Source organism: Sceloporus undulatus, chromosome 5 (genome assembly GCF_019175285.1).
Source record: "Sceloporus undulatus isolate JIND9_A2432 ecotype Alabama chromosome 5, SceUnd_v1.1, whole genome shotgun sequence".
NCBI lineage: Eukaryota > Metazoa > Chordata > Lepidosauria > Squamata > Phrynosomatidae > Sceloporus > Sceloporus undulatus.
In genome coordinates this window covers 147,517,626-147,542,948 of record NC_056526.1, presented here as the reverse complement: position 1 = coordinate 147,542,948, position 25,323 = coordinate 147,517,626, and the positions used below count along the sequence as shown (strand labels likewise).

The following is a 25,323-nucleotide window of genomic DNA, read 5'->3' as shown; positions in this document are numbered from 1 at the left end:
GATATACATATTCTCACTCTCTCTTACTTATTTACTTACACACACACACACTGCTTCTGCAAGAACAGGAGTACTATCCTATTTTTTCCTGTATAGTTCTCCCATCTTTCTCATATCTTAAGGCAGAGTTTAACTGGAGAATCCCTAGAGACATTTGGTCAAATCACTGAAATTCATGTTTCTTCTCTCCCAACATCTACTTTTTTGAACCACACAACCTGATGAAACATTCGTGAGGATTCAAAAACTTGCACCCTTTTGTGGAATCTGAGTCAACCCTAATGAAGGACTAGCTTTATTACTATTGCTGGCCTGTGAATTTTGCATTTTGTTTTACACAAACAGAAGATGTGACAACACAAAATAATATCCGCCAAAGTTTCTAAAGGGTCTGCTCTTTTACTGACACATTAAATGTTTTTGACATTTTCCGGTTCATGCTGCATCATTTTTTGTTGTACGCTCTTTTCTGATAGTTGAAAATCCTCAACTAGCATCAGCCTTCAGACACTCTTCCAAAAAGCTTAAATGTCATTCAATACTTGAGGGAACCAAACACACACAAAAACAAATAAAATATGTTTTGACTATTACTTCCACTTCAGCCACATTTATCTTTCTACAATCTTTCTCAGCCTATAGATACAGAAGTAGTGAACTGTGTGCTCATACTCTACAAGACACACCATTGGTGCCAAAACAAGTCTCCTTTAATACTATTTCAAAAGAACAAGCCATGTGTATACTGTATTTGTTATTTATTTATTCATTTATATGAATCAAATGGCACACAAGGTGGTTAACAATGAAATAAAATAAGCTAAAATATTTTAAAAGATAGATTAAAGCACAACAAATTAAAAAGAAATGAAAACCACACCTGTAAGGAAAGCTACAACAGCACAGGTTGACCAGATGTTCTCCTTTCCCAGGACATTCCTACATTTCAGCCTTCTGTGCAGGAGGGATTCCAAAATGTCTTCCATTTTGAGCATGACTAAGAAGCATGAATTTCTATTTATATTCATGTTTTTAGCTTTTCTTTCGTAATGCCCTACATTTTTCTTGAATGTCCTACATTTTGTGGTCCTTTGTCCTCCTTTGCGGTTAGAACATCTGGTCACCCTACAACAGCAGCACCTACCTGGATTCAAAAGGTCTTTTTTACTGCAACCTAATTTAATTGTTAATGCTTTAAACAAAAATCTGCCTAGCAGTGGAAAGACAATAGGAAGGGGAGCAGCCTAGTTTCTCTTAACAAGGAGTTTCATTGTCTGTGAATGGCTACTTGGACAGTTCTCCCTTGCATCTGCACAAAAAATGGTTCAGAACTGTAGTGGGACTGAGAGCAGGGATTTCCCTGGAGGCATGGCACAGTCTTGTGTGGTGACAGGAACTAACTAATTAAAATCAATGAAGTTGTCAATTAAGGATAGAAATTTTCTAACAAAAAGGGACAAGTTAATTTTAAAAACGTGATTCACTTAAGTTGCGCATGTATCTTCTACAACTGTTATTATGACATTTATTAATTTAATAAGAGGCCAACAATTTTTACATCTCCTTTCTGGCTCTTTAATAAATGCAAATGGCTCCAGGAAACTTTTACTGTTGTTCAGGATAAAGTATGACTGTTTAGTTCAGGGGTTCCCAACCTGTGCTCTGAGGAGCCCTTAGGGCTCTGCATACACTTTCCAGGTGCTCTGCGGTCGCTCCAGAAAAATAAAAGAAATAAAAACTGAATGAAATTAAAAAATAAGAATATATTCTTATATATACTCCTAAATATCATTAACTTGTGAGACACAGGGTAGCCCTCTTAGGGGCTCTGCTATAGAAATAACGGTTTCACGAGTCAAAAAGGTTGGGAACCCCTGGTTTAGTTAATTTCAAGGTTAAAAGGTTTTAAATTGATAAGTAGTAAGAGCAGGTTAGAATGGGGGGGTGTATGTGTGTTAATATTAAGATGACGTTCTAAGGGAGGATATAATGGTTTGAGCATTGGACTACAGATCTGGAGAACAGGGTTCAAATCTCTGCTCAGCCATGGAAGCCCACTGAGTGACCTTGGGTAAGTCACACATTCTCAGTCTCAGAGGAAGGCAAAAGCAAACCCATTCTGAACAAGTCTTGCCAAGAAAATCCCATGACAGATTCGCCTTAGGGTCACCATAAGCTGGAAAAAACTTGAAGGCACACAACAATAATTCTGGTATTGTTCTAGCTACTGTGGCTTAATAACTATACAAAAGATGACACGTCTTCCTAATTCCAAGCACATGTACATTACAGGAAATGACAACTCTATATGTGTGTGTGTGTGAATAAAAAGAGCATAACAGACTATGCATGTACCTGTGAGCATTAGTGTATAGGAGTGTGGCTGTGTGTGAGACACAAGTAAAATTTACACATGTGTGAATTTATTTGAATAAAACTGCTCTAATTTGAACAATTATTTCCTTATTAAATGTTAAAATTTGAATATACATGAAAGTGCACACTAAGCAAACAAAATGTTTTATTCATATGCTATGTACAGCGAGGGAGGCACAACATCTACATGTAGATGTAAAAGAGGTCACAGGGATAAAAAGTCTGAGAATTGAGAACATTCTCTCAGCCTCTGAGTATGGCAATGCCAAACCCCACTGAAGAAACTTGTCAAGCAAACACCATAATAGGTTTGCCTTAGGTTTGCCATAAATCAGAAATGACTTGAAGGCACACAACAAGAATATACAACAAGAAACCGTAGACCTGCCTGACTGATAATTCTAAATATCCCACCCAAACTGGAAATCCCAGGATTTCATTGAATGGAACCATGGTAATTAAAATGGAATCATAGTGCTATAATTGTGTAGTGTAAAGGGGTCTTCGCATTCTCCCACTTTTTCTTCCAAAACATCCAGTTCTTTTTGCCAGCAAAATCTGGTGACCACCAATTTGACAATGATACTAGAGACAATGGGAAATGAATTATATTAACTAGGATAATCAATACAGTATATTATTCAGCATCACACTGAAGTCTATTTAAGTACATGTCTTGTTGCTGCTGATCTTGTTGTGTGCCTTCCAGTTGTTTCTGACTTATGGTGACCCTAAGGAGAATTCATCACAGAGTTCTTTTGGCAACATTTATTCAGAGGTTTGCCACAGCCTTCCTCTAAGACTGAGAGATGATCCAGTGGGTTTCCATGGCTGAGAAAGGATAATAAAACCTTGGTTTCCTCAAGACCTAGTCCAGTAGTAGTCCAATCACTACACCACTCAGACCCTAAGAAACTAACATTAATGAAATACAGTTACAACATAAAAACAAATTTTAAAGAACAAACGTCTAAAAATGTACTTGGTGGCCTATAAAAGTGTTTCTTTCTCCCTGTCTTTTATGAATGATTGTCAGAACTAAGTTCATTATGATAAACCTCAATTACATTTTTTGTTTCATCAATCATCTTTACCTTGGTAGAATTTTTTTTAAAAAAACAACAACCCTTTTTAGAAAGCAAGTCACAAGAAAATAAAATGTCAAAAAAAAAAACCTCACCTCATTCCCACCAACAGCTTTGGTTAAAATCACGGCTGAAGATACTGGAGGTGGCATACAGCCTACGGTTTGCAAACTATGGGAGAGAGAGAAAACACACACACTGTAATATTTATTCTAATTAATCACCAAACAATCCACAGAGGTGTACAGACATGATTTCAGATTACATTGGAAAGCCATGAATGCATGAGTTCTTTATTTAATGACTTGAATACAGACACAAATAAATGGGGAGAGGGAGTTTTTGAATGCAATTGCACTGATATTAAGCAGTCATATGATCTCATGCTAGTCAGTTACTTTATCTTGTCTTCTGCCATCATGCATGGACTGTCCCCTGATTTAGAAAATCTTGTTAAAGTGGAATCTTTAATGTGAATATGTTAATGTGAATGAGAAAGTTTGAACAGTAATGCATAGAAGTAAATAAAATGTTCTGGATTGGGATTATAGAAAGGTCATAAACAGCTGCCCAGTGTTCAATCTACATCGGGCCCTCCACATTCACTGGGTTTAGGAGAGGAGGGCCCTATGGAAGTGGAAAGAACACAAATAAAAAATCCAACTTTTTTTACCTGAGAGAATACCTCTCTAGGAATCTCTAGGTCCTCTGGAGCAACTCTATCATCAACATCTGCCAGAAGATTATCATGGAGTTGCACTGGAGGACCCACAAATGCCTAGAGAAGTGTTCTCTAGGAATCACTAGGTCCTCCAGCAAGACTTCTAGCAGATGTTGACCATAGAGTCATGCAGATGGACCTAGAGATTCCTAGAGAGAACCTAATCTGTGAATAATCAAAGCTGCAAAAGTTAAAGCTGCAAATATGTAGGGTGGTCTGTAGTCACTTTTGTAAGCATCTGTTAAGTACTCAAGTCTCTTGTGAAAGGAAAACCCTATGAACATGGATAAATCAGTTTGCAACAGTTCCTAAACCTAAAGGCAAGCTAGATGTGTGTATCTGTCATCTCTTTTTCCACATTTACAGATGCATGAGTGGCTCACAGAACTCATCCAGTGAAAAAAAAATTAATAGGAGGAGAATCCCTCACTGTGAGAAAGCTTTGTTTTTCCTCTGTAAATTGGAGTCTTATGATATTCAGCAAAAGGCTCTGGAGGTTTAAGTTACAATTCCCTAAACACTTTAACTGTTCAAAGTTTATTAATGTTAATGGAGTGTGTGGCAGCAGACTGCTCTGAGGCATGACCTACCAATCTATTAAATTCAGAAAATGTTTCAAGATCCCTCATTGGTTATGGAAATAATCCATAGACTGGTAGCTGTAGGAGGATTGCCCTTGTAAATTTTGGCTGGGTCAGGCTTCAACTCATTCCCAAGTAAACACTCTTTGTATTTCTGCTTTGTTGTTGTTATTACATATTTGGAATGTTTGCATGCCTCAGGACTTTACAAGATGTTTGTTTTTGCAAATTAATCCCCTACTCACCATCTACTGGACACAGACTGAAATCCAGCTTCCCAGAGCACTTTTAGTTGATATCTTAGCCTGCCAAAGTCACCCCTGCTGCACTAACTCAGTGCCTTAAACATTATCTATCACAGTTACTCATGAAGTCTGCAAGAACTGTCAACCACTTTGTGCAAGGACAACAAACAGTGATAGTACAGTACATTTGTATTCTAAAATTTTGGCTCCAAGGAATATCAAATACTTCCCGATTCTATGAAATTCATTTTTGTCCTTTTAAGAAGCACATTTCTAACTCTTCAGACTGTGGGGGTGACAGAATATGAATATGAACATCTTCTGTGCTGAAGGCAAAAGAAGCCTAAGGAGTGGGTGGTGGGAACCAGAATGTTCCAGAAGGATCTTATTTGTAAAGGAACCATATCCTGACTGATCTTGGAAATTAAACAGGGTCAACCCTGGTTAGTACTTGGATGGGAGACCACTAATAAATACCAGACACTATAGCCTATACGTCAGAGGAAAGAATTGGAAAAGCTACCTCTGAGTATTCCTTATCTAAGAAAACTCAATGAAATTCATGGGGTCACCATAAATTGGTAAGCAACTTGAAGGTACATAAAAACACACTGTATTTTTACCTGTACTGTGCTCTGAATGTATTTTTATTGTTTTAACAACATTGTTTATTTTTAAGTTTTTTGTACTATATATTATAAAATACTTTGGGTCCCATGTTTGCAAAATGTCTGACTATGAAATAAATAAATAAATAAATAAATAAATAAGGCCGATGGCACCCAGCTGTACCTCTCTTTGCTATCACCTTTCAAAGAATCTGTTGAATTCCTGAATCAGTGCTTCAGTTTGGCAACAGACTGGACAACAATTAATTAATTAAATTTTAAGGTAAGATAGAAGTACTTATGATCTAAGGCTGTAGATTAGACAACAAGAATGCATGTTTTAAATGAGACACCACTTTCCTGGAAGAACTTGGCTTCCACTTTTGAACTACTGGAATCAGTTCTGAGCATAGTTGTCCAGGAAGAAGTAGCTTTGTTGTTGTTGTTGTTAACTGCTGTCAAGCTGACTTTGACTAATAGTGACCCTACAAATGAGAGACCAGACCTTCACGGCATCCTAACACCAACAGTCTGGCTCAGGTCTTGCAGACTCAGGACTGCAGCTTTTTGATTATCCATTTGGAATGTGCTCTTCCTCTTTGTCTAGTGCCTTTCACCTTGCCAAGCATTCTTGTCTTTTCTAGTGAGTCATATCTTCTTATACAGTATGTTCAAAGTATGACAGTCTCAATTTAGTCATCTTTACTTCTAGGGAAAGTTTACACTTGATGTGCTCTAGGAACCATTTATTTGTCTTTTTAGCAATCCACAGTATCATAAAACTCTTCTCCAGCACCACATTTCAAATGAGTTTATTTTCTTCCTCTCAGCCTTCTTCTCTGTCTAGCTTTCACAACTTTTGAATACAAAGGCATGGGCAATCCTAACTTTAGGATATAGCTTTATACTTCAGGCTCTTGACTAGTTCCTTCATAGCTGCCCTTTGATGTCCTACTCCTCGTCTGTCTGCAAACTCCATTCTGATTAATGACTGAGCCAAGGTATGGAAAATCTTTTCAATCTACTTTAAAGTCATGTAAATCAACTATGACTATTATTTTTGTTTTCTCAATGTTCAACTGTAAGCCTGCCTTTGCACATCCTGAGTTGCTACCAGGATTGTATTTGCAGTTTCAACTTCCATCCTTTTCTTAACAAATTTTGCCATGACAACACATGCCCCAAATTACACTTTAGTTGGAATATTCTAACACATGGGACTTCCTTTAAGGAGAGTTCAAAAATGACAATTCCAATCTAAAATGTTGGGTTTGATCATAAAACTGTTAGGGACCACGGTGCTGAAGGACCCTCTCCCCTGTTACAAACCTACCCAGGCATTAAGATCTAAAGAGGATACATTCCCACGTGTCCTCCCAATGGCAGTGGTAAATTAGGCAGAGCACAAGGGTGCCATTTCTATAACCGCATTCACACTGAAATTCCCTCCCTTATTAACTTTGCTTTGTACCCTCTTCAACACCACTCTGGAGGGAAGAAAGTATAGAGGAGAAAGTGTTTCCTTTTCAGATGCCTTTGGCCTATCAACTGCCAGATTGTGATTCAAGTTTTACATTTTTGCTTCTTGCAGACATGCCTAGTACTGTCATATTGTATACACCATTGGTGTATGATATTTATGGTGGAATTGCTAAAAAAAACTTGTTTTGTATCTTCTTCTTCTTCTTCTTCTTCTTTTTGTATCTTGATTATGTTCCTTCTATAGCTGGCTTGTGCAATGCTCTGCTGGAAAGCCAGTACAGTACAGTGTGCCCTTGCCTTATGCAGGGATTCGTTCCAGACCCCTCCACATAAGGCAAATAGTGCATATCCTCAAGCCCCATTGAAAATAATGGGTCTTTTGCATGACATGCATCGTAGTGCGCGTACCACAGGCGCAAGCGTCATGGCAACTTCTGTTGAGCGGCTTTCAGCATAAGCTGAAAGCCATGTAAAAGGAGCCCATATATGATGCGGGCACACTGTATATAATTTTTTAAAATAAATAAATAGGGAAGCAGTTCTATATTTTAGGAAAATCAGACTATGAGAATAGATTACTATTTCAATTGGTTTGACTGAACAGTTTAATACAGTCGGTCCTTCTTATACACGGATTTTTTATACACGGATTTAAGCATACACGGTTTGAAAATGTTCCAAAAAAGTATAAATTTACCTTGATGTTCCATTTTTTATTAGGGACACCATTTTGCTATGTCATTATACTTAATGGGACTTGAGCATACACGGATTTTGTTATACACGGGGGATCTTGGAACCAAACCCCAGCGTATAACAAGGATCCACTGTACTGTGCTCTCTCTGACTGACTGTCTACATTATAATTTTCTCTACTTTATGTACAATTTGCAGCATGGGCATATAAAATTTTAAAAACTACCTTCAAGAACAATGACTATCAGTTTGGATTTATCTCTCAGCTCACAATGCGAGAATGAAAAAAAATAATTAAAGGGCTGAAAAACTAACATTCTCCAGACTGTACAGAGTGATGCTCAATGTGTTATTTCATGCCTAGACAGACTTTCTTAATGCTATATTCCTTGAAATCTAGAGTAAAAAATCCAATATAGAAAACTTGTCAAAAAGAGGCATGATATGTTGAGTAATTCACTCTGTATAAAATTAGCTGCCAAGACGTTGGATACAAGAGACCAAGATTTCAAAAGGATAATATTTTTCATATTTTCTTCCCATCGTAAAGAGTCAAAGCATTAACCGGAACAGGAAAAAAAACACTTCATGATTTTTTAAAAAAAAAAAAAAGTAAAAAGTAACACTAGCCATAAATACATTACACTTTAGATGTTAAGACATACCCTTTTAAAAGCCATTCATTTATAGGTGTGATAGATAACAGCTGAAGAAACAGCCATATTGCTGTTGGGAAGAATACAAGTGTGAAGATCTGGACAAAAAGATGCAATTTCACATGCATCAAAGCACTTGTCAGCTCCTACGAAATAAAGAGAGGAAGAGGTTGCAGTTTTAACAGCTGAAGTCAGTTCCATTTTGTATTGTTTCATATGGTATCATTTTTATGCATGTCAGGAGCACATTATTTCAAGAAGCCTCTTATTCTATTCAGTAAATAGCAGCTTGATTTTATTTGTTTTTGAGGTATGTAAACTGAAAATAATTCCCTGATCAAAACTAAGCATAATCAAACCTGAGGTGGGGAATCTTAGCCCCTCAGGCTCAATCTGGCCCTCCGAAGGTTCCCTACATGGCCATGCCCCCTTCCCCATGACATCCTTGTTGGGGACTTCCACAGTACTGTATTTCAGTATTTTTTTCCAAAAAGGTTTTCAATCAAGGCTGAATTCTCTCTCCTAAGGTCTACTTAGTGGCAGTAAATTCCCAAATCCATATTGTGTTAATATTTTTATTAAATCAACAACAACAAAAAAGAGGCACACATATCTCAGTGTGCTAGTTTTCAAAACCAAGATCTCTTCATCAGGCAAAAATGTTTAAAAACATGTGGAGGTGGGATTGTGATGTTACAATCACATAGTCCAGATTTTCTCTTGAGATTATATGGCCGAAGGTTTTCATCTTAAACTATTTAGGCACCATCTGCAATGACCCTGCCCTGCTGGGAACAAAATAAGCAAATAAAAACTACAATAAAATGTGGTTCTCTGAGAATATGTAAAGATGTTACCACAATATGAATTTTGGATTTTGTTTGAAGATCAGCACAACTATCACTGTACTTAGTGGCAACATGAGGTTTAATCTAAACTATGCTGGTACCTTGGCTAACCTTCTCCCTTTCAATGGAATAAAAATACTGTATCCCACTTAGGGCCTTGGCATTTGCAGAAGGCCCATGTTTGGTCCAGCCTTGTGTCGTCCTGTTTGGATGACACAGGCCAATACTCTCAGGCCGGGATTGGGCAGATTGGATGCCAATCTGACAGTCCTGGTCTGATCTCAGTGCAAAAAGGCCTTAATATGGGTCAAAATGACCCGCTGTTTGCCTCGTAGCTGACAAAAACTCTGCTGCAACCACAAGCAAACCGGACAGCCCTACACGCACCTTACCTTTCTCCACAATCACCACTATTGAGATGATCCTTGTTGCTGCATCTGATGTGCAAAAGGGGTGCCTGGTCACATGGGTGAGTCAGGCACCCCATTTCCATGTCAGACGTGGCACCAGGGATTGTCTCAGTAGTTGCAATAGCGGAGGAAAGTAAGGTGCACGTGGTGGTAGCAGGTCGATGGCACGGCAGTGGATAGGCATGTAAACACCTTCTCAACTTGACACTGGCCTGGGGAATGGCTCTGGTGAGGACCTGGGTCAGGATAGCACAGACCTGGCTCATCTGCTTAGTTCCTTACTCACAAGTACCTTGAACCCAATAATACAATCCATTTCAAAATGACAACAGGAAATGATGTGACATATCTCCATTCCCCTGGTTTTGTTTGTTATAAATTGTCTTCGAGTCAATTTGAGTCATGGTGACCCTGTGGATGAGACATCTTCAAGATTCCCTATGCTCCAGTGCTCTGCTTAGGTCCTGTAATTTCCCTCTGTAGTCCCTCTTAAAATGCCAACAGGAAGTAATCCAAGATCATTTCCTGTTGTCAATTAATGAGGGACTGCAACACATGGAGGTCTTTGGGCTTCCAATATATGGGGTGTGGCCTGGGGAGGAACTGGCCCAGGGACTCTGTAGTTTTCACCCTGATTTATGTGAAAATTAATTTATTGGAATACTTGTAATAATGTAAAGAGAATAGCATGTAATTCTCTTATATTTAACAAAAAATGAGAACACATGAACGAACACTTTTCTTTAAGGTCATGTACCTAAGGAGAGCTAGACCAGATATATCTAATATCAAGAGTTTAACTTCCTTTTACTGATGTATAACTAATACCACTGGTGGCGAACCTATGGCACGCCACCAGTGGCACACTGTGCTCTATCTGCCAGCACACATACCAGATCCTCCTCTTTCCCTGCCCTTCCATCCCTTCAACTGTTTCTAGGGAGACAGTTTAAGGGATGGGATAGCAGGGGAAGAGGAAGAACTGGCACATGCCAGTTCCTAGTCTTCCCAGGCCCTTTCTCATGCCTTTAACTAGCTTCCCGAAGCCAGTTAAAGGCAGGGTAGGGTGGGGGAAGGAGTAGAGCAGGCACATGTCTGTTCCTTGCCCGCCTCCCGTGCCTTTAACTGGCTCACAGAGCCATTTTAAAGCAGAAGAGGGCAGGGGGAAGGAGGAGCAAGAGTACGCCTATTCCTTTCTCCTCTCCTGTGCCTTTAACTAGCTCCCAAAGCTAGTTAAAGGCATGGGGGAGATGAGGAAGGAGCGGGGGGGGGGGGTTGCCCTTGCCATACCTTAAGGCTGAGAGAGCATGACTTCTGCATGTAGTACCTTCAAGTTGTTTCCAACTTATGGTGACCCTAAGGTGAAACTATCATGGAGTTTTCTTGGCAAGTTTCATCAAAGGGGAGGTTGCTATTGCTAGCCTGAGGATGAGAGAGTATGCCTTGTGTTCTCCCACACCAGAAGTCCTGCCTCCCCTGGAATTCCTGCCCCCAGAAGGGGAAGTCCCACTCCCGGAACTCCCCCAACTGGCACCAGGTGATACCCGGTGTGGAAATGCAACTGAGATTGGGACGGTTTCTAAAAGCTTCACCGTCACTCACTTATACATTCAGCTTCACTCACTTTTTGCACTTCTAATCATTTTCATTTGAATCTAAGAAAGAAATGATTCAGTACAATTACCTGAGCACTTTATTTCACTAAAGGATGGGTGCAAGACCGTAGGCATAAGCAACTAATCATATTTTTGCTTTGACTACAGCATTTGTCTTGTGACTGAATAAGAAAGAGATTTTCAAAAACAGAAGCAACCTTAATGTTCATTTGGCAGTCTACTTTGTCGATGCTTGTCTCCCTAGAAATTTAATTAGAACATATCCTATATCTGACCCTTCTAGCATGATTGATTTTAGTGCACGAATCCAGACAATTAGGATGGAGGGATGGAGGGACAGACAGGCAGAGATGGTGCAGAAAATCCTCCATAGAAAAAGATAACCCCACACCTCTGCCTCTTACCTCTGAAGCCCTCTGCGTGCACCCTAAAACTGGCTCTTCTGAAGTTTCGCAACCCTCCAGAACAGATTCTGGGGGTACAGGAGACACAGCTAGAATGGGCAATGGTCAGGGATTCTGGGACCTGAAGTTCAAGTCCATCTAGGTCAAAAGTTAAGAGCTACTGGTTTAATGCATAAGCAGCCATAAAACTTCTTGTGAAATCCTTCAATAGGAACAAGAATGTAATCCACTATGTACCTCCCCCTACTCTCTCTGACAAAAAATGCATATAAGCCTAAATTGTGTGGTTAGACATGACTAGAGCAAACCACTGAATCCACTGGATTTACCTATGTGTTGTCCTCAGCAAATTACTAATGGGTCTATTTTAGCAGGGACTAACCAACTATAGTAAGCCCTCTTGATCCATGGATTCTGCATCCACAGATTCCACAATCCAAGGCTTGGAAATATTTTACACATCCCAAAATAATACAAATAAATAAACAACCCCAAAAAGCAGGCCTTGATTTTAACGTTTTATATCATGGACACCATCTTACTATACCACTGTATATAATGGGACTTGAACATCCACTGATTTTGGTATATTTGGTATTTGGAAGAGCCCTCCCTCCAATCCATCTGCCTTGGTCCAGGCCTTAGAGGGAGAGAACCACCACTGGACCTCATCCCCTTTCCCTCCATCATTCCCTTCTCCTTTTGTTTCGTGTCTTTTAGATTGTAAGCCTGAGGGCAGGGAACTGTCTGATTAAAAATAATATTGTAAGCCGCCCTGAGAGCCATTAAGGGCTGAAGGGCGGGATATAAATACCTAAATAAATAAATAAATATTTTGGAACCAAACTGAAACAGATACCAAGAGCTTACTGTAGATGCCAGCCCTTATGACTTAGATTGGTTTTAATAAGCAACTTCATAAGGTGTTTTATCAGAAAGTCACAGAAAATTTACCAAAGGATACAATTTTATACAAAATATAAAAGCTAATGTCTTCAAGAGTCCACCACTTAATGTACAGTTATCTGACATTTTGTAATTACAAACACTAATCAGCAATTGCTGATTATGATGTTGCTCCCATTTGTCACTGAAAAGTTTCAAAGTTATAACAAAGCTTAGGAACCTAATGCTTTAGTCTCATTCTGATACTGCTAAAATAATAGTCACAGCAAAAGAGGAAAACTCAAACTGCAGTACCTCAGTTTTTAGTGACAGCCCACTGTTAAAGAATATCGCAGAAACAGCTATATACGTGATGGTGATTTCTGGTTTCAGTGGTCCTAAAATACAAACAGATATACAAAAGTAAGTTGGCATACTGGTACCACATACAATTCCATGAGAGACCATCACTGCTTTCCTAAAGTAAAAGGAACCATGAGATCCCGTGGTCCTCCAGAAGTCAATGGCTTTATGTCATATTTATGTCAGCTTCCATCAGCCACAGCCTGCATCATCACTGGTTATGTTGTTCAACTTCATATAAGGGGCTGCCCTTGACTTGCGTGCCTGAATCTGCCCTTTATACGTAGACATGTGGAAATGTGGATCCTGCTGAAGACTACAAAAAACCAACAATCTTGAACTGTACGTCTTTTCCAAAAGCAAAAAATGCATTTATCTATGTCAAAAGGATATTTGTGGATGTAAATTAACCCCAAGATCCCAGTATACTCCCCAAAGCCTCTAAACTCAAATTTTGTAAAAACAAAATTGCCCCCCCCCCTGAAAAAGATTTTAAAAATTACATAGGAGACTCATGATCATCATCAAAATCATGACAAAAACATCCACATCATGTCTCTCCAGGTCACCAAGCCCAGTTTATCAGGAGGATAGTGGACAAAAATGGGCTCAACCCTGATTTTATTATAAGGGATATAAGAGAGTCATGATCTGAGAAACAAAACCCCAAAATAAACAATAATCTGTAGTGCCAGATATAAAGGAATGTCTACCTCCGTCATTACCTCCTAGTAATTACTATAATTTAGATTATGTGCCATTCTAAACTATAGTTAAATCAAGGAGAAGAATCTTCTATCTAAAAAACCCATTCAAAGCTGCTCCTATTGATTTTATCCAAACTCAAATCAACAATTCAGTACCTATCTCCCACATAACAAAGGGAGGTGGAATACCTAAACTATGTGCCTTCTTCTATTTAGAAAAGAATGTTTGGATAATATGCACAGTGACAGCTCATAAAACAAAATGAACAGCATGGATACAAGGGGGAAAGTTTATAACAAGAGGCTTCTCTATACTTAGATTATTTCAAGTCTACTTCAGCAAACATGGGAACCAGACATTAAATGTGTTAGGCATATTCAATCAGTGATGTCACACTAATAGTACAGTATTATTGGTAGCATCTTAAATTGGCTTTACTATTTATTATTATTTATTTATTATTTCATTTTGATGCTGCCTTTCTTCCAGAAAGAGACCCAAGGTGGCTCACAAGATAAAAACATTCCAAAAACTTAAACAGTTAAAAAAATTAAACAGTTAAAAACATTTAATTAAAGGAGCTTAAAATTAGCATAAAACATACAAAAAGTTCAAACTTAACTAAAACACACTAAAATAATTGTTTTTGTCTGATTGTTTTGGAAGACTTTTCACCATTTTTGTTTTTTTAAGTCACAAAGAGCACTTTGAAGCAGCTGAAGCATAACAAATTGCTCTTCAAATAATGATCAGCTGTAAGAAGAGGAAGAGCAATAAACAATTTATTGCTTCTAAAAAGTAATGTTTCAGGCTTTACTCCTGTCTTTTTCTACCGCTGTCAACATTTGGAAGTTACTACAGTTCTGAAGCTGCTTCTCATAGGCCTGTTACAGACAGGCCAAAATAAAGCTGCTACTTTGGAGGTATGGTTGTTTCAATGATGCATGGTCCTAAGGTCCAAAAGCCACACCAAAGCGCACTCCAGTCCTAGGCAGGACGGCGTGGTTTTGGTGTGGCTTTTGGACTTTTAGGACGCATGCATCATTGAAATACCATACCTCCAAAGTGACTCGAAGCAGCTTTATTTTGGCCTGTCTGTAACAGGCCATAGTATCTCAGATAGGCTTGATTATGGTTTTACACTAAACCCAGAATCTCACCACCTATAAATTTAGGTCTCCTAGGATGAGGAATCTTTGGGACTGTTAATGATACTGAGATGTTCAACTTCCGACAACCCACTCATTTCTACTACCTTTGAAGAAACCACAATGGCCATCTTTCACTCATTGTATTTGGAAACATGTGGAGGCCATCTGATCATAGGCATCTATACCACCTTTATTTTTCTTATGAAAAAGAATGAGCCCAGGCTTGCATTTCTAGTTTTCATGTATTAAGGAAAAATATAGAGTACAATCCTATACCTTTCTACTTGGAAGTAAATCCCTCTGAACTTAATGGAGTTTATTCCTAGTTATGTTGGTTGTAGCCTCACCATCACTATTGCTCTGGACTAGCTTTTACAGAGATGTCGAAGGGCACATCTCTACAAAACATTTTGCAAAGGTCTTTCTGGAGACAAACCATAGTTACCATTTGGAAATCCTTGACTAAGGATTGCTAGTGCAAACATCTGCAAACATTTGCAGATTAATCAGTCATCATGACCTCAAGAGCTAAATTCGTACATATTGCTCAATGGATCTATGAAGACAGTTTTGCTAGGTCACTAGAAAGGTTTTAAATGCAACATTTAATTTTTTTTACAAAATTCAGGTACAGAAGAGAGTTTTGTTTATCTGCATAGTACTACTGACTGACAAAACAATTTGTAATGAATTCTTCTCTTATGGCATTAAAAAAACTACTAGTATGTGAGACACTTTTCCTACACCATACCAAATTTATATATATCACAGGACAGAAAAATCCCACACTACTATGAAAATGCTTGATATCAGAAAACAATTATTTCCCAATACCTGCACACCCAGTGCCAGAAAACACATGTGAGATGGGAAGGGACACTTTACAATTAACATTAGTGGTATTATAAGACAGTTTTCTACCACAGTAACTAAAATATTGAGAGCCAGCATGATGTAGTGCTTTGAGAACACAAGGAAACCAGAGTTGGAATCCCCACTCAGCCACAAAACTCACCAGATGATGTTGGGCAATTCACATTCTTGCCCAAGGAAGGCAAGGGCAAATACCCACAGAACAAATTCTGCCAAGAAAATCCCATGAAAGTTTGCCTTGGGATCACCGCAAGTCAGAAATGACTTCAAGGCACGCAACAGCAACAACAATAAATATGCCCTCGTAGTACAGCTGCCCCACTGCCGCCATCACCACCACCAAAAGCCACTGTTTGCATTATCCTACTGATAACTAAAGCACTTCATCTTCAACTATAGCTATTTCCCTGATGTTTATCCCCTCTAATCTCCCCAAACAGGTTTTCTCAGTAGGGCAAAATGATTATTCATTGCCAAAACTGCAAGTTATATTTACAACCCACACCCACCCAAAATGTTCAAGGCTGGCCCAGCTCCGGGTCCCCCTGTGGATACCAAAATCCATGCATGTTCAAGTTCCATTGAATACAATGGCATAGTGAAATGGTGTCACTTATATAAAATGACAAAAACAAAATTTGCTTTTGGAAAGTATGTTATTTTTTAATATTTTCATGCCATGGGTGGTTGAATCTGTGGATAAAAAGTCCATGGATACAGAGGGCTGGTTATGCTTAATAAGGAGTGAGACATATACAGCGAGTGTAGTGTTGTGCTTGAAGCAATTGACATGGGAGAGCCAATTTATGGCTTAAATCTAACTATTTATGCTAGCTCCATCTAGAGTAGACCCATCGAATCAATGAGCTTTACATAGGTGCTGATGCCATTGTTGTTGTGTGCCTTCAAGTCGTTTCTGACGTATGGCACCGTAAGGCAACCTATCATGGGGTTTTCTAAGGCGGTGTCTTGCCCAAGGTCACCCAGTGGCTTTCCATGGCCAAGTGGAGAATCGAATCCTGATCTCCAGAGTTGTAATCCAATGCTCAAGCCACTACACCACACGGACGCAGCAACTGATTCAATGGATCTATTCTAAGTGACACTGGCAACTGGATTTAAGCAAAAAGCCTCGTTGAACCATGAAATTCACTGAGTGATTCGGAGCCAGTCACCCTTTCTCAGATTAGTCAACTTCACAGGTTTGTTGCAAAGATCAAGAAAAGAGGAGGAAAGCCATATATGTCAATGAAGACAAGGTGAAATATAACTGTGGTTTGCTGGCTCACTACACACATTTCAACACTATCTGACCCTAACCTAATAGGGGCTTCCTACACTCACCTATTCTCCCCACCTACTTGCTTCCAAAGCCAAACTGGTCTTGCCTCTTCATTTCCATACACTTTGGCCAGTTCCCAATGTCTTTGTTCACTAATGACCATCGGTAGAACTGGACTTGCTACTTTATTTCCATACACAAAGAATTTTGAATTTGAATTGACATTCTCACATACAAACAGCTTCATTTATATACCGCTTCATATTGAAGGAACAATTTCTAAGTGGTTTACAACTGTAAGCTACCAATGGTATATACTGCATATGTCTATCCCTGGTTTCCACTCCATGCTGCCAACTTCTTTCTTTCAGTTAGTCCCAAAGGTGCTACAAGATCTCTCTACAACTAATTAGATATACAGTCGGCCCTTCTTATACATGGATTTTTTTACACATATTCAAGCATCCACTGTTTGAAATTGTTCCAAAAAAGTATACATTTCAAATATCAAACCTTGATTTTCCATTTTTTATAAGGGACACCATTTTGTTTTGGCATTATATTTAATGGGACCTGAGCATCCATGGATTTTGTTATCCATGGGGGATCTTGGAACCAAACACCAGCATATAACAAGGGTCCACTGTATTGAAAAATCCATTGCACTGATGATTAAAAACCCAAGCAGGTATCTCCACATCCACATACAGCTTTCCTCAGCCATAGGCAGTCTGCCTGACATGGACACAGACTGGAACGTGTGTTCTTGGCTTGCTGCCATCCATTGTGGGGAGAGGTGTCTCATGGATTTAAACTCCACATTGACTAAAGGGTGTTGAAACACAAGACTTATATTTATGTGTAAACGATTATTGTGCCCAAACCAACTGCCTCAGACTTTTAAAGTGACTGCTCAAAGGCTGTGAAGCATAAAGACAACAGCAGCTAGTATATAAGATCGATCAGAAACTGGAGCCATACCTGGACAAGTCTTATAAAGTAAAAGCCATATATTAATTATATTAATACACTTATTAAGAGACAATGAGAGCGAGAGAGAGAACTCTGCAGTTCCTTTGTGGTCATTTTCCAGAAATAAAAAATTTTCCATCATGCCTTCCTGCATCATTTTACAAATGTCACTAAAATGGAGTAGGAGCCTATTCTAAACATAATACTGAATATTTGCACTTAAGCTCACTCATATGAGAATAATTCCTACTGAATTCAGCAAGCTAATTTGGCAAATTTGTTCAGCTATGCTGAGAAGGAAAGACCACTGGTTGTGACAAAAAAATATTGTCCAGTAAGGCCCCCATTCCCTGGTCTATCTATCTCTCTCTCTCTGCAAGAAAACATTTATACTACATATTATTAATTACAAAATCAAACATGTTTGACTGAGTTTTAGTCATATCATAGCAAATATTATTTTCTGCTCAACTATACAATGCTATCAAACTATCTTACTCAGACATTTAACAAAAAGTTAAATGAGATAAAACAAAATCGGGGGGGGGGGGGGGGACAACATTTTAGAAAATTTCCCATTAACACAGCCAATAAAAAGACAAATAGTTAAACACACAGGCCCAGCAAAGATGTAATTTATACAAGTTTAGCAAATAAAACTCTTTGCCTTAAGTTAGTTTCAAAGCATTTTTATTTATTTTCCAAACATAACAGAGTTATGCACAACGACCTATGAGGAAGTTAGGAGGACTTGATTCCAATTACTCATGCATAGGATAAGGCTATACACTTAGTTCAAAACATACTGAGGAATAATCCCGCTTGAGACTACTTTAACTGCCCTGGCTCAGTGCTATGGAATCCTGGGAATTGTAGATTATTGTGGTACCGGGAGCACAGGCTAAATGTCTCACAAAATTACAGCTCCCAGAATTCCCTAGCACTGAGCCAGGGCAGTTAAAATACTTAATCTGGATTATTTCTGCAGTGCGTTTTGGACCTTAGTTGAGAAAATAGGGCATTAGCACTCACCAATAAGGATAAAGCAATAAGGATAATGAGCATTCATTAGTAAACATAAAGATGTTGACTAATAACATTAGTAAACATTAGTAAAGATGTTTAGTAATAACATTAGTAAACATTAGTAAAGATGTTTACTAATGAATGATACTGCACAGAAAAAGATGTCCCTATTACATTTTCAAGTCAATATTTAATATTACATTTTTTTCAACCAAAACAAGAAGAGTCTGTATTATTAAAGTACTCATGTACTTTAGTTAGCACTCATATCCATAAATGCATATGTCTCTGTGTGGATGTGTATTTGTTCAGGATGAAAAATTCAGTATTAAATAATGACTTGAAAATAGGACAGGAACATCATCCTTATACTTATGTTTACTAATTCGTGCTAATGCCAGATCTTCTTAATAAAGCATATAGCCTGTTCCTATGCATGTGTATTGTACTTGGAAGTAAATCCTACTAACTTACTCACAAGCTTAGGACTGCTACTGAAACATTCACAATGTGAAGATCTCACTACTTTTTTGATGTCTATGAGTTGCATCTGTGATGATTTTAGTGATGTGTTACAGGGTTAGCTCTTTAAAAGGACCAATTGTAATGAAGTCTGTTCTTTGCTATGATTCAGAGAAAATAAGACTAACACAACTGCTCTACAAGCTTGCTCAAACACTGGGGGAAATGTATATACATAATTCATACATTCCAAGTAGTTCTCTCCAGAAGAAAAGAGGTAATTATCTCAGATTAAACACAAGTAATTTTCCCAGGTGAAACAGATAAATTATTTGGGCATAAGGCAGTCACATTAATGCACTCACAGTTAACAAGGTATTTGTTTAAATTCCCCCTTTAAATCAGACCAGAGTTTGTGGAGGAAGAACTATCTTCAAACAGAACAGTATGTTATACCAATGAGTAGTGTGAGAATTAATGAGGCAGTGGCACATATACTTGTAAAGATATTCAGAGACGTAGCTGTGTTAATCTGGAATATCAGTATGCAAAGGGACTTTGTAGCACCTTTGAGACTGAGAGAAAGACGTTGTAGCATAAGCTTTCATACTAGTTTATCACACGAGGGAGATTGGGAATTTATCCCTGAAAAATCCCATTAATTACGTGAAACGATTTCACACGACGTCACACAAAACTTGCCATTAAAGTGGTCACAAAGAAGCATTAATGCGCATCTTTTTGCTTTCAGGATTTCAGCGACAATGCATTTCCAACATCACTTTATTTGTGCAACTGCACAATTACTCGCCATTTTCACTTTATTTGCAGGATGCTTTAAATGCAATCTCTTTTTAATGCCAAAATTAGCCACGATATGATAAACTCCATAGACTTGGTCTACTTCCTCAAATGCAAGGACTTCTACAAGCCGGTGTAGTGGTTTGAACATTGGACTGTGACTGGAGACCAGGGTTTGAATCCCAGCTCGGCCAAGAAAACCCACTGGGTGATCTTGGGCAAGTCACATTCTCTCAGCCTCAGAGTCGATGGCCAATCCCCTCTGAACAAATCTTGCCAAGAAAACCTCATAGGTTTGCTTTAAGGACGCCATAAATTGGAAAAGACTTGAAGGCACAAATCCACACCTAAATATAATTAGATAGGAGAGACTAGATCTAACTTTAATCCTACACAGAACAGATCCACTGACATGAATCCCATGGTGCCATGATAGCCATCGTGGCGAAGTGGTTTGCGTTCTGGAACAGGACTCTGGAGATCTGGGTTCAAATCCTGACCCGGCCATGGAAATCCATGGGGTGATCTTGGGCAAGTCACATTCTCTCAGCCTCAGGGGAAGGCAATGACAAACTCCCTCTGAACAAAGACATCCCCATGACTGATTCATCTTAGGGACACGACGAGTTGAAGGAACACAACAACAAGAACAAAGATAATTAGATACCTGTCTTAAATCCCACTGAGGGAGAAAGGAAGGATATAAATCCTTGAAATAAATAATAAATACATATATAGATAGGAGGGACTAGATGTAACAGTAATCCTACGCAGAACATACCCACTGACACAAATGGGATTTGCTAGTTTCAATTAACAAATACAGTATGTTAATGAACACATGATTGCTATGCTAGATTTATTTTGCTTTGTTGCTTGCTATATTTTATTCTGTAAATGTTAATATGTATTAGTTTAAATTAATATTATTTTAATATTAATATTATTTAATATTATTATGTTTAATAAGGCAAGTTTAGTTTATTCTATTTTTATCTGGTGGTATGTACAGTGCTGTGTAAATTTACAGCGCTTTATAAATAAAGCTTAATAATAATAATAATAATAATAACAACAAATCCCAGGGAGATAAACAGGTCTACTCTAGGTAGGAGTAAAGTTGGATTTTGGCCCAAGCTTTTTCCTGTGCAGCCAAATCATGCTCAAGTTTAGAAATGATGTCCCTCCCTGCTCACTCACTACACACAGGTGTTTGGAAAAGAGCTTGTAATCCAGTAACACTTTTTAGTTTTGTGTTTTGTGACATTAAAAACAGAACAAAAAAATACATCAAGCGATGTTGTGACCACAGTTGTGGACATACTATAGTTGTGGGCATACTATCCTTTTGCAAAATGGAGAGTGCACTGGTCGGATCCTGTTGCAAGGAGCCCGCTTTCCTCCTCCTTCTCTTTGGCCAGCCGAGAGTAAACTTTTCTCCAGCGCTGCACCTTGCGGAAGTTGGGTCAAGGATGTGCAACGTGTCAGCCATGTGTGCTGTGGAGGAAGGCAGGAGTTGGGAAGCTCTGGGTTACTACCCAGAGATATGAGAATGGCTGTCTGGAGCCACAGGATTCCTGAACAAAGGATCAATTTTGTAGGAAGGGAAGAGGGAGAACTTCTTAACATGCCTCTACAGTATATCCAGAGACAAGTATCAGGATGCAAAGAGATTGTGTAGCACCTTTATGACTCAACTGTGCAAGTCAAGAGGCATCAGGATGCAAAGGGATCTTGTGGCTCCTTTGAGACTTCAAAGCAGTTACTCTCAAAGGTGCTACAAGATCCCTTTGCGTCTTCCTGGTGCCCAGTCCTAGCATGTCTTTGCAATAAACCCAGCCCTCACCTGTTGCAGAATTTACTATGGATGCTGCCTATGAAAGCCTTCGATTTCACATTTATTATTACTATTATTATTATTATTATTATTATTATTATTATTATTATTAAATGTGCTTTTTTGCAATGCCAAGGTTGCACCCCAGACCAGGAGATAGCCTTGCCGTTTCCTCTTCCTTTGCTATTAAATGTCAAAGCCAGGTAGGTATCTGTTTGGTGTTAGTCTGGAAAACCAATACACCAAGAGATCTTGCAGCATCTTTGAGACTGACTGAAAGAAAGAAGCTGGGAGCATGACCCTCGTAGGCCTGAGCCTATTGCCCCATGCATCTGAGGAAACAGATCCAGGTCTAGCAAAGCTCAGCCTAGCAGCTTCTTCCTTTCAATTGCCCTCCAAGTAGCTTTTCCTAGACTTGATCCTACTACTTCCTCATTTACCTCAGTAAACAGACTCAGGTTTAGGAAAGCTGATCCTGCCAGCTTTTCTTTCTTTGAGACTGAGAGTGTGGTTGAAAAAGAGAAGCTGGCAGGCTGAGCTTTGCTGGACCTGAGGCTGTTTCCTCAGATGCACGAGGAAGTAGGCTCAAGCCTAGCAAAGCTCAGCCTAACACTTTCTTCTGAGAACGACTGGAAGCAAGAAAGCGGTAGGCTGAGCTTTGCTAGACCTGAGCCTCTGGTGCATGTCAGTAAACAGACTCAGGTCTAGCAAAGCTCATCCTAGCTGCTCCTTTCTCCAGGGAGCTGCAAGAGAGAGGCACCCAAGGCATGAGGAACCCCCTCCCTTCCCCTTGAAGCCCAGACTGACCCCCTTTGACGCCGAAGTCCGGCTGCAGCTTGGCGGCGGTGATGACCAGGACGATGCCCAGGATGAACCAGTCCTTCCTCAGCCTCTCCAGGGCGCCCATGGCCGAAGAAGGGGGAGGCTCCAGAGAAGGAGGCGAGCACCTAAGGATCCAGAGAGAGAGAGAGGCGGGGGACGGTCAGCCGGGGTTCGCAAGGCTCTGCTCCTGCTGCTGTTTCTGGGGCTGGAAGGAAGCCTGGGCTCCCGAGGAGGAGGAGGAGGAGGAGGAGGAGGAGGAAGGAGCAGGGAAAGTCCCTCTGAAAGCCGCCATCTCTACCACGCGGCTCCTAATAGACCCGCACTCGCTTCCTCCTGGCAGCAGCAGCAGCGAAGGGAAGGGAGCCACGCTGCAGGGAGAGCCGGCCTTGGGCCTGCTTTAGCCGCCTATGGGATTCTGGGAAGGGTGGGTTGTCCTTCTGGGAAGGGTAGTTTGCTCTATGCTCTATGGAGTTCTGCTGCCACAACAAACTACCCTTCCCAGAATTCCACAGCAAACGAGCAAACTGTCATTCCCAAAATAACAGGCTACCCTTCCCAGAATTCCATGGGATACGACGAACTACCCTTCCCAGAATTCCATAGCAAGCAGCATACTGCCATTCCCAGAACAAACTACCCTTCCCAGAATTCCATAGCAAAGGAACAAACTACCATCCCCACAGACTCCCCAGCAAGGAGCAAACTAACATTCCTAGAGTTCCATACAAGCAGAAGCCATGGCGGTTAAAGTGTGCCCAACCTCCCTCCATTTGGAACACAACCAGGAGGCATGCTTTTTGTACTTGAGTGTGTTTTATTATGAGCGTATTTAGGCTTTTATTGTGTCGTGCCCTCCATTTGGGGCCCATTTTGCCGTGCTTTGGCCTCCTCTGGGCCACACACACATTAACAACAGTTAACCAAAGCCGTCGAATAGTGGAACAGGAAGTATCCCTGAGAGAACCGCTCTGGCAATGATGATGACACTGCGCGCTTCTTCGAGGCTTTACGTCCCCTTCTCGGGCTGACGCGCTGCGCGTGACGTCAAGGGGGCGGGGCCGCGGCGTCCTGTCCCTGCTCTGGGACACGTTTCCCGGGACGTGGAGCAGTTGCTGGCGGAGGGAAAGCGGCGGGCGGCAGGACCCGGGGGAGGCGCTTGAAAGGGCGGCGCTGACAGAAGGGAGGTTAGAACGCGGCTGAGGCGCTGGAGCCAGCGTGGCGTAGTGGTTTGGGCGCTGGGCTTAAGACTCTGGGGACAAGGGTTCGATTCCCCTTGGACTGAACTAGGATAAATTCTCCATAAGCTGGAAATGGCTGAAGGCCCATAAATAACACCAGGACTCTGGAGGCCAGGCTTCGGATCCTGACTCAGCCATGGAAGCCCACTGGGTGTCCTTGGGCGAGTCACACTCTCTCAGCCACACTAGGGCTCATGGAGGCCAGGGTTCGGATCCTTACTTGCCATGGAATCACGCTCAGCCAAGAAAACCCTATGGTTCACCTTAGGGTCACCATGAAAGGGCAACACAGGCACTAGGACACTGGAGGCCAGGGTTTGAAACCCACAGGTGACCTTCTGGCGAATTTATCATGGGGTTTCCTTGGCATGATTTGGCCTTTGCCTCCCTCTGAGGCTAAGAGAGTGTGACTTGGGATTCACGGCTGAGCTGGGAATCAAACCCTGGTCTCCAGAGTCCTAGTCCAACACTTAAACCACTGTGCCACACTGGAGAGCCACATAGCTGGGCTAAACCCAATTCCTAATTCCATTTACAGTGGACCTATCTCTTTGGGATGAGCACTGGGGATCTTGTTAATAATAAAAACAGCCACTTACCCAGAACAATCGCGCTCTGTATCCCTTGCATGGTTCTGACTTCGGAGGTGTGTGTATGCTGGCATACTACCAGGCACTGAGCCAAAAGCTTCCCCAAACTAGCTCTGTTTGTGAATTCACTCAGCAACGGAAAGGTCGCGGGTTCCGTGGTTCTTTGGCAGTTATGACCAAAGCTCCTTTAGAAAGTCTCTACATGGAAGTTCTTAGAATCATAGAGTTGGAAGAGACCTTAAGGGCCATCCAATCCAACCTCTTGCCATGCAGGAACTCACAATCAAAGCATCCCCATTGACAGATGGCCATCCAGCCTCTGTTTAGAGACCTCCAAGGAGGGAGACTCCACTACACTCCGAGGAAAGAGTGTGTTCCACTGTCAAACAGCTCTTAGGAGTTTATCACAAGAAGGAGATTGGGAGGTATCCCAAGTCACACAAAACCCGCCATTGAAGTGGCCACAAAGAAGCATTAATGCACATCTTTTTACTTTCAGGATTTCAGCAACAATGCATTTCCAATATCCCTTTATTTGCACAATTGCGTGAGGGCTGAAGGGCAGGGTATAAATGCCATAAATAA

At 40.3% G+C, this 25,323-nt stretch overlaps 1 protein-coding gene across 19 annotated transcripts in view; it reads right to left on the bottom strand.

Annotated features, from left to right (window-relative positions):
- SLC10A7 (solute carrier family 10 member 7) overlaps positions 1 to 23,192 on the bottom strand; it is a 189,461-nt gene extending 166,269 nt beyond the window's left edge. For 7 of the 19 annotated variants that reach the window (XR_006104015.1, XR_006104017.1, XR_006104016.1 and 4 more), the window contains exons 1-4: positions 22,896 to 23,183; positions 12,929 to 13,011; positions 8,460 to 8,596; positions 3,557 to 3,632 (exon numbers count right to left, since the gene is read on the bottom strand). Coding sequence is in view for 14 of the 19 variants with exons in the window: in XM_042467572.1 (XP_042323506.1) it covers positions 3,557 to 3,632; positions 8,460 to 8,596; positions 12,929 to 13,011; positions 22,896 to 22,995 (396 nt within the window). In the remaining 5 variants the exon portion in view is untranslated. Of the gene's footprint in view, positions 1 to 3,556; positions 3,633 to 8,459; positions 8,597 to 12,928; positions 13,012 to 22,895 lie in introns of those variants that run through there. The other 12 variants (XR_006104019.1, XM_042467571.1, XM_042467573.1 and 9 more) reach the window with 7 other exon arrangements.
- Between the last annotated feature and the right edge of the window lie 2,131 nt (positions 23,193 to 25,323).